Source organism: Tetrao urogallus (genome assembly GCF_951394365.1).
Source record: "Tetrao urogallus genome assembly, chromosome: 8".
Classification (NCBI taxonomy): domain Eukaryota; kingdom Metazoa; phylum Chordata; class Aves; order Galliformes; family Phasianidae; genus Tetrao; species Tetrao urogallus.
Window position 1 is genome coordinate 32,693,924 of NC_136821.1, and position 15,445 is coordinate 32,709,368.

Consider the following 15,445-nt stretch of genomic DNA (forward strand, 5'->3'; position numbering starts at 1 on the left):
ATCCAAATCTGCTTTATGAACTGATCAAGCTCTATCTTAAAAGTCATTCATTATTTTGTCCCCATTATTTCTACCAGCAGGTTTGAGAACCCTACCACCACAGCACTTAATAACCTTCCTCTAATCTCCGCTCTAAATTTATTCATAGCCAGGTAAGGCTCATTCATTCTCATGCCACTGCTGTCCTTCGCCTTACACACTTGTTTTCCTCCTGGGTATTTAACCATGCTACATTTATAGCTAACACTCAGCACAGAAAGCCTCAGCTAGTTCAACTCAATACACACAAACATTTCATCTCTTCTCATACAATCAACTGTATATCCCCAGACCACTGCATTTACTGCCATTTGATTTTTTTGAGGGGTAGTCAGAGCTTCATGCAGTGATGTCAACACATCCCGTCTCTATGAGAACTGACCTGCCCAATGTATTTTAGACTTATTACTGGCTCTATGCGACGCCAAACTCCTCCATCGGTGACTACTCGCTCCTCAACTATCCGCATTCCCAAACACATGGAAATTCAGGTACTCTGTGCCTTTTCAAGCCCATTTCAGATAGCTCACATATCAGTGTTCTCCCCACTGGATACACCATGCAATTTGCAGTTGTTTATGAGTACTGACAGGGCAAACAGCGCTGCAGAGAAGACCCTAAGTGACTAAACTCATCATAAAGAGCAAGGAAACATGAACAAAAACACAAAGCCAAATTCCCTAGGTGTAGCATTTTAGTAACATGCATAGGCTCCTAGAAAATGCTGGTCAAAACATTTCCAAAACAAAAAATAGCTTTCCTAGATGGGGTACATTACCCTCATTTTCTACCAGAAGACAGCAGAGCGCTGCAGGGCTGCACGTTTAACTCATGCACAGCAAGGAATACGATCTGCCGTGATTCCTTGCTAACATAGACTTCTAGTAAACAAAAACAGAAGCAGCATGGATTTTAGTCTGGTGTGCAGACAAGGGAAAATCTGAGGAACCATGAGGGTCACAGGGCGAAGAAAGAAAACCCCACAAGAGCGAGAACTGCTGCATACTGAGAGCTAATCTGCACAAACAGGCTAGACAGCAACAGATGGGAAGTGGGAAAAAGGGTGAGCATTGACTAATGACACCTGACTGCCAGATGACCCTGTGGGTTTGAAGGTTGGCACAGCACCTGAAAGCCTGCCCAGCAGCTGCTTGGCAATGCCCTCCTCCCCTCTCACATTTCAATAAAAAGACCAACCTTGGCCTTCTGCACTGCACAGAGGCACCCACAGATCACGCAGCACCCCAGGGATGTGTTCTTCCAGCTCTGCCAGCCCTGTGCACATCAGCAGAACCGAGTGCTGTGCAATGCTGCTGCTCTGCTGGCTGTCGTGTCCCAGGGGCCACGTCCTCCTCCAGGGTTTCCGTGTAACCTTGCAATGGAAAGAGCCTAAGATCTATCACTGGGACACATTTATGGCGTGCCTTAGCAGGGTATTGTGAAAGGGTATCAAGTGATGGCTATTCCTGCACTTGATGAGGCTCTGACCCAGCGAGTCCCACTGGGCAGGAAGACAACAGGCCTCAGTCCACCGTTTCTCCCAGATGCCATTTGGTCAGCAGGCAGCTCCGTTTTCTTAATGCACATGTAAGTCTTCTGACATGGACAGGAGCTCTACTGCTAAGAGCATCTGCTTGACCGCACGTTTCTGGAACGCAGCCCTCACATGGAATGGCTTCTTCAGAGAACCTCTCCCTTCCCATTCAACACGCCAGCTCCTCCTTGTACAAAGGCTGCTGGATTTATGCCCCAGCACTGGCTTGCAAAGGAGAACTTCAAAACTCATGAACACTAGGCTTTATTTGGATGTGGACACACACTTCAGAGTCCCATAGCTTTCTCCAGATGGCCTCGTGGAGTTTCCTGAAGGCTCTTTAACAGCTTGAGGAATGGGTTACCATTTCTGTGGGCACGTGTGCTATGCCACTTGGTAAAAAGGGTGCGTCGTGACTTTAAACATAAACGCCTTAGCCATCCATTTTTTGTAGCTATCCAAACAGGATAATTTACCCTATGAAGTGCAATACTGAAAGAAAGTTATTTACTAGGGGAAAAAATACTTTTTAATTTATGGGTACGTAGAGAAAAAGACCCAGCTTTGGTTTCTCAACTCCAGCAACTTAAAAATAGCCAAATTCATCTATTTTAAAAATAATAGTAAGAAAATAAATGCCTTGGGCTGAGACATTTTATGCCAAGTCACAGTGCAGAGAAGAATTTTATGGTCGAGTTATAAACCTAAAAAATATGGGTTTATAATGGAAATCCTGACAGACCCTAGTAGGTGCTCCTATAATATCTGGAAAGTGATTTAGGAGTGGTTTTCAATAATGCTTTCCCAAGCCAATCTGTTGGGGACTGCTAGGAAAAAATCTAATGGCACTTGTCTTTTCCCAGTGGAGCCGAGCGTACTTGACGAGAGCACTGGTCCGTGCAGGCAAAGCTTCTGGGCTTTCATAGCCTGCAGCTGTCAGGCCCCTGATATCAGAGACCCTATAATCGTCGGTGCTAAGTGTACGTTTCATTTAATGAAACAATAAATTGTCTATCTCTGTACAATAAATTGCCCATTTCTGTGCCTCTGCAATGGCTGATGCGATTTGTAAACGGCTGTTTTTCTAACAACCATGAATTGTGGAAGGGCTTTTGGGAACATGGGAATTCTGAGGGAGAAGGAAGTCATCAATGAGTCAGATTAGAACTAGAGAAAGGATGACTGCAACTCCTTAAAAAACCTTCCCGGACTAAAATCAAGACAGAATCCCTCCTCACAGGACCCTACGCAGTACAGCAAGGCACAGCTCACCAACACAGCAGAAAAGAACTCCAACAGCCCTTGTGTTAGCAGTAAGCTTAGTGCTCCACTACCTGCTTTATCCCACACTCCCTGAGCGTTCTTGTCGTTATCCCCACCCTCTAAAATCTCTCCCCCTTAAATTAAGCTGTCAGAGAACTGCAAGGTTAGCCTACGCGTGTCTTCTAGACACCCTCTGTAGTCACTACAGAGACTCAGTCACCTTCAGAGGTTGAGTCATTCCACCCAACTCAGCTATCTCTAGAGCTAATGACCAAATATACATACATACACAACTATAAAACCCCAAATAACATCGTATCAACTTTATTACAGTAGGTAGTATGGCTGTAGAGAACCAGAGGTCCAAGCACAAACCTGCAAAAAATACCTCTGATTTTTCATGCATGTCACATTTTGATTTTTGTGGTTCCAGTACAACCTTCCAGACTCAAATAACCAAGCTAGTCATCCGTTGCTAGTATTAAAACCCAAAAGTTTTTACTGTGGAAGTTCTTACTACAAAGAAATCGAGGTCCTCTCCAAACCTTGTAAGAAGACAGGAAGTGATGGAACGCGTGGCAGGCACGATGCTCCTGTGCTGGTTTCTGAGCACTGAGGGGCTACCAGCTAAAGGGAGCTAGGCAGCCAGAGAAGGAGGCAGAAATGGTGGCACTGAAGAAGTGAGGAAAAAAAAAAAAAGAGACTGACACAACTGTAGAAACAGAAAAACAAAAAGTAAAGAGCAACAGTGAGGTTGGTGAGCAGATAGTATGAGGTGGAGGGAGAAAGAAGGGAATGAAAGCGAGGAAGAAAACATGCTCTGCCTTAAAGTTAGTGAATTTTGTTGTGTACTCCTTTACCTTAAGGCTTTTCACCAAGAACTTGTCCTGCCAGCAAGCAGATGTGGTAGAAAATATTTTACAAGTGACTAAAATGGTTTAAAAACCGTTCAATATGCCAAACTAAATGACTAGTCAAAAACTGGGGAGGGATGAAACTGCAGGAAATTCTCCCTGAATATGTACATAACCATGTGGGAAAAGGAGGGATATTGTGCTGGCCAATGAAACATACAATTAAAGCGTAGAGATGCTGTAATTATTTTCAATGGAATCCAATTCCCTGATTTATTAGGTGAACTATTCCCAGAAAGAACGTGAAGGAGCCACAGGGAGAGCTGCCCGCCCTGATCCCACATCTTGGATCAGCTGCCAACAGCACGCCCACATCAACCTGAGCATGGTGGGTCACATACAAGGACCCTAATGTTTATGCCCTGCCTTTCACGAAGTACTGGAACTTCCTCAGCCTCACACAAAACCCCAAAGCATTTCCATTGACCACAGAAGGAAAGCAACCTGTCACCCACCTTCTAAGAGCTAGAAGATTCAGAATATCTATGTAAAGGCCCATCTAAATTTTGTCACAAAGGTTTCTCAACTTCGTATCAACCATAGGTAGGCCACCCAGCATGGTACCAAGCAAAGGTCCTGCACACTGGCAGGGCTGCCTAATTCCCCCCTGTGGGCCTTGGTGGCACTCCCTCATTCAGGGCCAGCTCTCAGGAACATCTGAAGAATTGTCCTTAATTTCAAGCTGCCACATGTGGGCACCCAAACTTTCCAGCAAAGCAAAGTCACAGCGAATAGGAATAAGGAGCGAAAACTGCTCTAAGGAATTCAGGAGAGTAAAGTAACACTTTCCCCACCTATTTTCATTTTGGTCTTCCATGCAAGTAATGTCTTGTTTCAATATGGCTTTAATTTCATAGCCCTTGGTTTAGATCCTACTCTCCTATACATGGCACTTCTTAACTGAGCAGCCCCATTAGTAAACTACATTTATGCTAATGGACTTGCTTGCAGTGATAATTATCACAGCCCTTAGCCCCAGTCCTTGCCAGTGTGAGCACATCAGGAGTGGTTGGTATAGCATTATAATTAAACAATTAGCCTTGTCATGGCACAGAGCTCTGGGAATAGAGTCATCTTGAAGCTTAAAATGCAGACAGCTGATAGATGACTGTCATTAAGCTCTGTGTTCGCTCGGTGATGGAATTGCCGCTGAGCTGTAGGGGAGGCTTCCTTAATGAAGAAGGACCTTGAACTGCAGCCACTATCCTCCACCTCTTTCCAACCTGTCCAGGCATCCCTGCTGCCCCCCACTTCACATGGCTTCTGTCTATCTTTCACCCCATCTGCAGGAGAATAACAAAAGCTGTCTCTAGCAAGTCAGTCTTCATCCATCACTTCGTGATGGAGAAAAAAGGCTCTGCTCCTCATGCTGCAGCCAAGTGGACCTCCTCTGCCTCCGGCCCTCCCCTGTTCAGAGCCTCTCTCACCCTGTGGAGCGGAACTAGTTTAATGTCGGATGTGAGGTGAGCGCTGTACCAGCTTCTGGGTCAGCTTCTCAATTGCGTAAATCAGCATAGAGCCTTTGAATTTCACACAGCTTGCAAATTTACATCCAGCTGAGGAGCACTGCCCTGGGCAATAATAAAATACGTCCTTCTAAAAAGCCTAGCGTGGAAATAGGCTTCAGGAGCAGACAGGCTATCCTTCTTGCCAGGAGGAAAGCAGAAGGCCGTGGAGGTCTGTGATGCGACCTGGCTAAAGGGGGAGAGAAACAATGGCAGAAAGAGGTGGTGCGACAGCTCCGCATGAGCCTGTGTGTGGATGGCTCCTGTAGGCTCCCAGCAGCAGATCTGCACTGCTGGCAGGAAATCCATGAAGAGAGCAACGAGTACTAACATTCTGGAATAACATGCACCAGACACAAAGACACGCACCTGCACTTCCCCTCATAAGCATCATCACAACTCTCCCTTTTTCTTTCCTACAGTGTTTTCAAACTGTTTTCCTGTATACCTGGACAACTGATGCAGTGCTTTGGCTAAAGTAATTTGAAAATCCTTCCATATTGGAAAGGTATAAAAAAGTAATCTCCTTGAGTACTTGATTTCCTTGCCATTACATTCCACTGTGCCAACCTACCTTTGCTTTACCTCATTATCATTCTGAAATGATGTGAATAAATTACAACAGTTCAGAACACCAAAACTATGTCTGGGTGCCCAGAGGAGAAGATGTGACTGAACCAGGGGCACCAGCTAACCTTGCCATCCAGTGTATCTATTGAGAATTTGCTGGTCTTATGAGATTAGATCCTCAATCGGCTCTCAATCAGACTCTCAATCAGTCAACACTATGGCTGCTATGAAGCATGACTCCATTGTTCTACACCTAAGGCCATCAAAATAGTCAATCTTACCCCCAGGGAGCACCTCTAGGGAGCATCGTGATATGCAAAGATAACTTCTTTCCCGGATGTCAAACTCCACGTAAAGTCACTGAGTTCAGCTCTGCCAAAGCCTGAGCTCAAAGGTTAAACATGCAATTCCTAAACAAGACACTACCCAAGCAAGCAAAACACAAGGAGACGTCTTGTGTATCTGCAAAGCAGAAGGAAAGAACCCCCCTAGACACAGCTGCTGTCTAACAACCGTGATTTATGCAGAATACGCTACTCTATTTTTTAACTTTCATCCATAACGTAAGAAGCTAAAGCTCCTGGAAAGAATCAAAATTACCCTGCAATAATCTAAGTCAGAATAAATTCACCAAAATCTGGATAAACAAGAAGAAAAACCATCCAAGCTTTCTTCTCAATTGCCAGTAGATAATACTTAAGGACTGCCCTGTCGTCAACCTTCTGAAATGATCTCCAGAGCCATATGCAGTTTGGCAACCAAGCACAGCACCTAACCAGTTTTTGCATCTAGTTTTACAAAATGAGAGACATATGGAAATGAACAGTCTGGCAGAACAAGTGAACTCTGAAGCAATGGCTTCAATAACTAAAAGTCTGCACACTGGCAGATGGAGAAGCGCCCAGCAGGGAGGAACTGTACTGCAGCAGCAACTTGATTTTAAATGATTCACCAAAACCAATCTGAACCTCAGATCCAAGGCTTTTCCAACTCCTTCAGTCCTACTCTCGGATGAGGAAAATTCCCACCATAAAGTGATGTAGATGTTTCTATAACCAAGGACAGATACCAGGAGGTACGTCAGGGAGATACCTAATCTTTTGCTTCCTATTACATCACTAATCACATTTGAGGCAGCTTGCAGGAAGATGCAACCAATTGCTCCCACAAGCCTAGAAAAGCGAAATGCAGATGCATTTTTAAGCCATGTGATGGAGGACAGGATGTCATCACAGTGGATACGCGTACATGGGACACACAGACCTTTCTCTTGGTGAGCAGCAGCTCGGGATCATCTCAAGTGCCACCTTTCACATTCACCCTATAGACTGCTCTATCTGTAGGCAAATTGAATCTTCCCTATTTACAGGCTGCAGACTGATTCCTAGTCATTGCTAAATGTGATAGATGAGTGGAAAACAAACATTACTACTCCCCATTGCTCCACTTCCTGAGATAAAGGGAATCCTTGCCTGGTGATCTCAAAGATCGTTCTCCCCATCACTTCTGAAAAAGCTTTTAGTGCATGTCCTGTAGCCCCTATTCCAATTACAATCTCCCATCAGAAAGTGCAGTGCAATGCAGAGAGTTCTATGAAATATTTGTGCACACTGCTACCACTTTCCTCCCTTCACTGAAAGATTCCTATATAATAATCCCATTCAACGTACGCCTAAAGTTGAGGAAGATTTTCACCACCAACTGTAACTTAGGGTCAGCAAAAAGGAAAATAAAGACAGAGGAATATTTTAATTCTTTGAGTCTACTTTTGCAATACAAATGCACCACGGTCCGCAAGGAGTGACCCTGTCAGCGCTAATGAGCCTTTCCTACCAAATACCACTGAGATGCATGCAAAAGCAGCAAAGTGCAGAACATCCTGCGTGATAGGTGCTGATTCTCTTCATGCCCAGTACCAACCAGCACAGTAAAAATAGACAAGGGACATTTATTAAGAAACCAAGGGAAAAAAAAAAAAGCAAAATCAAACTATGACGGTCCAGTGCTAACAGCTCTGCCATAGGTACTGACACGTGAGCACTCGTTCAAAACTACAGTCACTGTGCTGAGCTCTAGATAGTCACAAAATGACTTAGGTTGGATAAGACATTAAAGATCATCCACATCCAACTTCCCTTGCCACAGGCAGCGTTGCCATTCACTAGAACAGGCTGCCCAGGATCCCACCCAGCAGTCTCACTGGGCAACCTGCTCCAGCACCTCACCACTGAATAATAAAACTCCTAACATCTTATCTAGATCGTGACCAGCTTCCAGTTGGACTCATAACCGTTGGCAACAGTCCTCCTAAGTTAAGACCATCCAACCATTTCTCTATCCATCAAGTAGTCCAACCTTCAAACCTGTATCTCACCAATTCAGTGAGCTACCAGAACTTCACTGAGCTTTTCCCCAGAACAGGCCCCCTTTAACTAAACAGCATCAGTTTCTCTTCCTGACGCTCCATCAATTGCTATTACGCACGTGATCTCATTTCTTCGTACCCTCTGGTTACCCATCATCTCAGAACTCAAATAACTGCCGTATTTCATCTCTTCCTCCCACATCACACGCAGATCAAGACAATCAGCAGGCAGACATTTGGGGAAGACTGTACTGAAGCCGTTCGTAAGACTAAACGGTTTAGAGGCAAGGAATGTCTTCCACTAGCCCTCCCAGCCACTGCTACGGAGTAGGGCAACTCCGCTTCACTGATCAGCTGTCCAAATCAAGCCCAGAGAAGAATATGCACAGCTTCTAGAGCAGTCAGTCAATGGACATACACCTCCACAAATGGAAAGGTGGATTATCTTTTCACATACAGCACAGGGTAAATGTTTTGAAATAAACAATAATGGTCACTATCAATCAAGAGAGTGGAAAACAGATTGGAAGGAGGTTCTGCTGCAAGAAAGGACTCAAACAGGAATATGAATTCTCTCCTTCTACCTTCCTTGTTCTAATAACAGCCCTAGATCTGCTCTTGCAAGTCAGACACAGGTAATTCCTCCCATCACTGTGTTCCAATACACTTTGTAACTGGCTGCTTTATCACTACAGTACAGCAGAATCGTACGTAAAACACACCTACAAAATGCTGCGTATCAGAATGTGCGTTGTATTTTTGCTTCTATTAAGTTACCTCAGTTGGTTTCTTTCTTCCTGAATTACTCCCTCCCTTCTCCTCAGCCAAACTCTGAAAGGTTTACAAGTCAGCTTCAGACTATATCTAAGCCTCAATCCCTCTATCAAGCACTATGATCATTTCTTTTACTGTCATCTGCAGACTGATTTGACAAGGGATGTAAATAAAAAAATCCCTATCGACGATGAACCTCAAACTCTTTATTCTACCTGAACGAAACTAGGAATCAGAATCTAGAGCTAGATGAACTTCTTGCCCTTTTTTTCTTCCTTTTATAAAAAACCAAGTATTTAAAAGCAGTTTACTGCATGGCTGCCATTCCGCCCAACAAAACTGCTCAATCTCCAGGTTCCTCTCCAATACTGAAGTTCAACTTGAGTTAAGATTCCTTAATGCATATTGTTGCAAATCCCCTTAAGGTCACAGATTTAATATCCCAGAGCAACATGTAGCATACGTTCAAGCGGAACAAGCAATTCTCATGAAAATAACCCTGTGAAATCTACTTATTAAGTAATTCTTAATTACAAGCGGGTTCCCGATTCTCATTCACTGTAGCACCACTGTACTCAAATCTGGGCACACAGAACATCCTTTTAAACTGATAAAAATCATGGCCTTCTACACTCCCAGATCCCATCACCTTTTGCAACTTCTTGTCAGTAACTTCTGACTATAGCACTCAGAATCTAAACATAGGTAATAACATACAACCACAGTGCAAGGATCACACTGGGACTGGTTTCATGACTGGTTCTGCTTCTCCACCTCAGCTGAAGCAGCCTGTAACAGCACAGTAAGGGCTTAATTCTTGCTCCTAAAACTCCCCTGGAAGGCTTAGAGCATTACACCACAGCAGGCAACGCAGGGTCCAAACTGAGGCTTTTCTATTCTACAAAGGCAAGTAAGAAGACCCTCCAGCCTCAGCTGTTGTGATAGGTCTGGAGCAGCAGAACCACAGAGGTTACCAAAGGGCTGACATGCAGCAATTAATTAACTTCTAGGTGGCGTGGGAGGCAGACAATTGATGGCATATCTGAATTTAACTGGCAATGCAACTTCAGCAAGGTTGAATACACAATCACTTCAAATTGATACCTATGAGCAATCAACATCAGAAGAGGCTGAAAAATCTTTCTGTGCCCCAGAAACCATACAGGGAGCTTCTTCCCTCACCCTTTTTCCCCTCAAATGTTCCCTGTTACCACTGGGATGAAACAACAGCCAAGAAAAACATTGCTTTCCATATTAATGAATAATCCTGAAGATGCAAAGGCATATAACACAGTACATATTACAAAGACTGCCCAATCTTCCTGAAAACAGAAACATGCACACACAAGAAGAAGCAATCCTACTGTTAGTCATGGAAATGGAAAAAAAAACAACCCAGCATCAACTACATACCTTTGCTATTTGGACACACCAGTTTAGCAGAAGCTGGGAGCCAATATTGTCCTTATGTTCATGAACATAATCCAGCAGGCAGCCATGAGGCATCAGCTGAGTGACGAGCTGGATGGTCGGGCTCAAGCAAACGCCCAGGAGTCTCACCAGGTGTGGGTGATCCATGCTGGCCATGATGAGGGCTTCCTGAAACAAAAGAAGTGACCCAGTTACTCCAGTATGCCTAAGGACTGGCAAAATTCAGTGTGATGTTAGATGTAATGAGGGTCAGACCATCCACATAGATGCTGTGAAGGCTCACGACAGAAATCCTGCACTGCCTTACGTTCCCATCCTGTTACACAGACCCAGAACCAAAGACATTTGGTGACACATTTACTCCAAAAGGTCTCTTCAAAAAATAGAAACAAGAACTTCTTTGTTTCTTGAATGTATTTTTCCATCTGATAGGCAACCAAACTGCACCATTCACCTATAGTAAAGCCCCCAGTTCAAGTCTTCTCTGGTATCATCTTTGATCAAGCTGCGCTACTACGGTTTATGAATCAGAAATCTTATGCTTGGTATTTTACAGGCTTAAGCGTTATACCTAACCAGAAATACTTAATGTTGGCTATAGTATGCAGCCCAAAAATGCCACAGACAAACAGCACAAGAACTCTGTACAAAAAAAAAAAACACCTGCACATCTGTTTGCACAGGTAACGCTGTCATCACAAGTGACTGGCACTCAAAAAACGCAAAGAGAAAGCTTTTCTCCCCCATTCGCTGAGCTGAGACCTTCATTTCAAGACCACTCCATCATGGCAATGGAACAATGAAAAGTAAGATGAAGCTGCAGCTTTGTAAAGCTATTTTGGTTCTCTTTCTGCAGAAAACCTACCCGACGTTCTGCTGACAATGTAACAGCTTTAATAGTGCCAAAGAAAGACAGAAAGAAAGAAATGATAAGAAAAATTTGGCACCAGAGGAACATAGCATCCCCTTAAGTCTTTTTTTTTTCCTTCCCTGTGTTAAGGGGAAAAAGTCCTGGCAAGTAGGCAGAGCTTGTACTAAAGGAAATGGCTCATCATAGTACAAAGAATGCTTGAAACCAAATTGCAGACTATTTGCATAATACTTCCCTTTCTTTCCCTTTTTTTTTTTGTCAAAATCAAAGAACTAGACTCTAATTGTAGGTTCCCCTCCCCCCAAACAAGAAAAGAACAGATGGCCTCCATTAGGGGGACTATCTCCCCCTTTCTTCTTTCTGAAACTTATGTGGAAAAAAAATCTGTAAATCCACAGGGGCTACCAGATGAGATGACTGGAGGAGGGGCTCTGAGGGAGATTCCAACCTAAGTGAGATAAGGAATCATCATTTAAGAACATTTGCTCCAATTAAAATGTAGTTCTCTCTTATTCAAATAATATGAGCGGCGTCTCTTAGAAGTATTTTTACTCTCCTCTGCTGTCATCAGAAAATGTCAGTGAAGGCCACCAGAATAAATTTATGTTGACTGATGCATTATCAATTTTTGGAGAGCAAAAATTACTTGGTTTCATTTTCTTCCCCTTTATTTATGCACCACTCCATTTTTCCCTGCAGATGCACAGAGAGATAGCACTTGTTGCCCTCCCTCTTACTAAGTGAAGTTAAGAGCTTTTCCAGAACTTGCAGTGGAAGTACTTTGCTTTGTAACGAGGACTGATTAGAACACAAACAATATCTTGTTTTTGCTTACTAAGGGACCAGATGGAAAGATTTGAAGCATGTGCTCCATTAGTCTCCAGTTACTTGCCATCTATAAGACTGAGTTAGTTCAAAGGAAAGACACTGCTGTACAATAACAAAAGCATGCAGTGTCATTTGTCTCATCCTGATGTTACGGGAAGCATATTCTTTTCCAGTAGCTTTTGGGCAACGCTGCCAGAAAAAACCTTGTTAATATAGTATTAAGGGCTGCTTTTCAATAAAGTAAGAGCCACAACAGAGTGGAGACGCCTTCGTTATTGACCTAAGTTACTAATATTAATTCAGCATCAATCCTGGCTTCACATATTTATCCTCATTAGTAAAAGTATGGTTATTTTTATTACGCTACCATCTACAGGAGAACCAGATTCAGGGTTATGTCTATCCAGTACAGAATAAATAAAGCAAAAGACATTCTTCTGAAGTCTAAGCAGACAGAATAGACAAGCAACAGAAACATGATCACTTTGTAACGTTAAAAAAAAAGTTCAGAAAGTAGAGAGTTTCCTTTTTAAAATCAACTTGGACACTGTAGACCTTACAGCCACAACATCCATGGCACTTCCACACTTAGCAGTGTGGTTTGTACTTGAATTTCGCAACGTAAGGCACATAACTGAGAGACCTGACCACCTGATGCTGGCACCTTCGGGAATTAGGCTGTAGTGTCCCATATCTTCTGGTAGCCTTGCATCTGCAGATCCTGCCTCACTGCTCATCAGCACAATGACTTCAAAAATTGTACTTAACATCTCAATTTAAATGAGAAGAAACTGCAGGTCAGAAAAACACAACCTACTATCCAGTTCCATAGGAACTCTAGAGCAGAAGTGAGAATTGAGCATCAAATCACTTCATCGTTCTCTCCAGACAAGAAAAAAAAAACCACTTGCAGGCTGAAACAAAAAGGGGAGAAGGGAGAAAAGTAATAAAGATACTTAATCTTTCCTGGAGGAATCAGAGTCTTTCTAACACCACATGCTCACATCAGCACCTGAGAAATGACAGCTGAGGGGACAGCTCTCAAAGGATGGATGCCAGGCACTCCATCTATCAGCAGGAGCACTAAGTCTTATCGCTGAGGAACTCCTCAGCCAAATCAGATCTCTTCCTGGTGTTTGTTAATACCTAAGAAGTGACAGCAATATAAATTACCACAGCAACACGTGACAGGCAGACACAGGGCAGCTATAGGCCAGCCAGCTTGGATGCAAGCAGCGGCTGAGGAGCTCAGCCTGCCCTTACCTGTAAGGCACATTTCGCAGTCCATAGCAAGACTTGACCAGCTGAGGCTTGGTACTACGAGACATCAAATAAGTTTCTTCATACTAAGACTAAGAAAGCATATTCTGTTCACAGTGTTAACGTATCCGAGGGGAAGAGGAACACATAAAGGCCTTGATATGGCAGGGAGCTCAGCAGGACCATTGCTGTGCTGACAAAGCCTCACCACAGAGCACGCAGGTGACTTTCATGGAGCATCATGTTCAGCTCAGTACTGTACTGCCCAGAGAGGGTATTTATAACCAAGAAATCACACACCCTGTATGTCATTGCTTCCTTCTGTTCCTTTTTCACGTGTTTAAATGATCTCCACCACATGCATTAAGCTCAGCACCTGATTTAGATTTACAACCCTGCACTAACCAAGTACAGGCACGCTGCTTTTTCATGCTGTACACTGATCCTTCTGGCACGCACGTTCACTGACGCAGTACAGCAGCCAACTAGAAAGGCAAGTGTATGTAGGCCCCGGAGAGCCACCACCAGCCCTGTGACTGATTCCTCTACAAAGGTCTGAGGAGGTGAAATTGCTAAGAGACAGAGGCCAGAAGTAGAACCTTCAGAACACCCATCAACAGACCAGCCAAAATATGCTTGGACAGGTAGAGCTGGCCACCAGGGTACAGATACATATGTAGCTCCATCTTGGCTAAAAGCATCTGTCAACATCATCAACATCAACAGATGATGAAAGGAATTAGCCGCTCGCTTCTCACAGGTCACCTGAGTCACCTTCATTCCTCAGATAGCTTTGAAAATCACAGCTAAAGCTGTTTCTCTTCATCCACCCTCCACGCTGCAGCCAAGTTTGAAGTTTTAATTTGGGCGCTCTTCCTTGAAAAGAAAATCCAACTAAAGCAAGATTTCTGTTTCAGCTGTCTGCGATGAGGAAGAAAGAGAAATTCTCAAAACAATTCTTAAGACTGTGAGAAGAAGGCGCACCGCAGTACCGCTAACACCCACAGCACAGTTCCAGAGCTATCTTCCAGTGCCACAGCAATCCTACACATGCTGAGCCAGTGCAAGAGAAACATGCTCCCCATTCCAATCAAGTCGCACAGGCCCACTGCCCCAAGCACAGCAAGCTGAGAGCACATTTTACTGCTCCAGATGAGCACACACACCTCAGAGTCTGGTAAGCAGGGCCAAAGGCTAAGAAGCCTTTGGTTTCCTAGCCTTCTAACTGCTCTTGCCAATACATACCCCAACAAATCAAAAGAAACTAAAGAACAACAACACCCTGTTTTTCCTCATTGTTGTTCAGAGAAACTACCAACAGCTTAATTCTTAGTGTCTTAGGCATTTTTCTGAAATCACAAACTGTGCCATGCTACCAGAAGAGATACTACTGTAAATACACTGCTTTTTTCATTCATTTTACAATACTACTAACGGCTAGGACAAAAACCTGTCTGGATTGCATGTTGGACAGATTCAACTTGTTCTCAATGCATATTGTCTACTTGGCCTTACAGACTTCGCAGGTTACAGCCAGCTTAGCATATGCAGTCTGCACAAACATTCAAGTTGAGAGACAGCACAAGACATATTCAAAACTGCAGATGCCTACGTTTACTGCATGACAGCGATACTCGCTGGTTTACTTCCCCTGTGCCTTCCTATACCAGACACTGTTTTCAACTGCTTTACAGCACGACTCTACGTACAACCCCCAGTGTTTGTCTCTCACCATTCAGGCAGATCCTCTCTGCAAACCTTCTTAAGAAGCATCTCAGCCATTTCTGACACCAAACAGAGATGCAGCAACAGGAACCAGCAAAGGCTACCTGAGTCCTATGCTGGAACAGCAGCAAGCAGAGGGACGAATGCCATCATCAGTTACTGCGACTATTTTTCCAGGAACTGCTCGGTAATGCACCTGCTTCTAATGGCTAAACAGCACTTTCAGGCAGAAGTCTTATTTGGGACCTGATGACAGCTTATATAACCTGTTTTACTGCTAGGTGACGCAGTCAACAGCACTTGAATGCTTCAAGAGCAGGTTAGGCAGTGAGGTTACTAGTGCAGGGCCGAGCCGCACGCTTCAGC

At 43.9% G+C, this 15,445-nt stretch overlaps 1 protein-coding gene across 1 annotated transcript in view; it reads right to left on the minus strand.

Annotated features, from left to right (window-relative positions):
- ERBB4 (erb-b2 receptor tyrosine kinase 4) overlaps nucleotides 1-15,445 on the minus strand; it is a gene marked incomplete at both ends in the record, with an annotated part of 495,076 nt that overhangs the window by 71,320 nt on the left and 408,311 nt on the right. Inside the window, one exon of the mRNA XM_079538981.1 lies at nucleotides 10,378-10,563. Coding sequence (XP_079395107.1) covers nucleotides 10,378-10,563 — 186 coding nt within the window. The remainder of the gene's footprint in view (nucleotides 1-10,377; nucleotides 10,564-15,445) is intronic.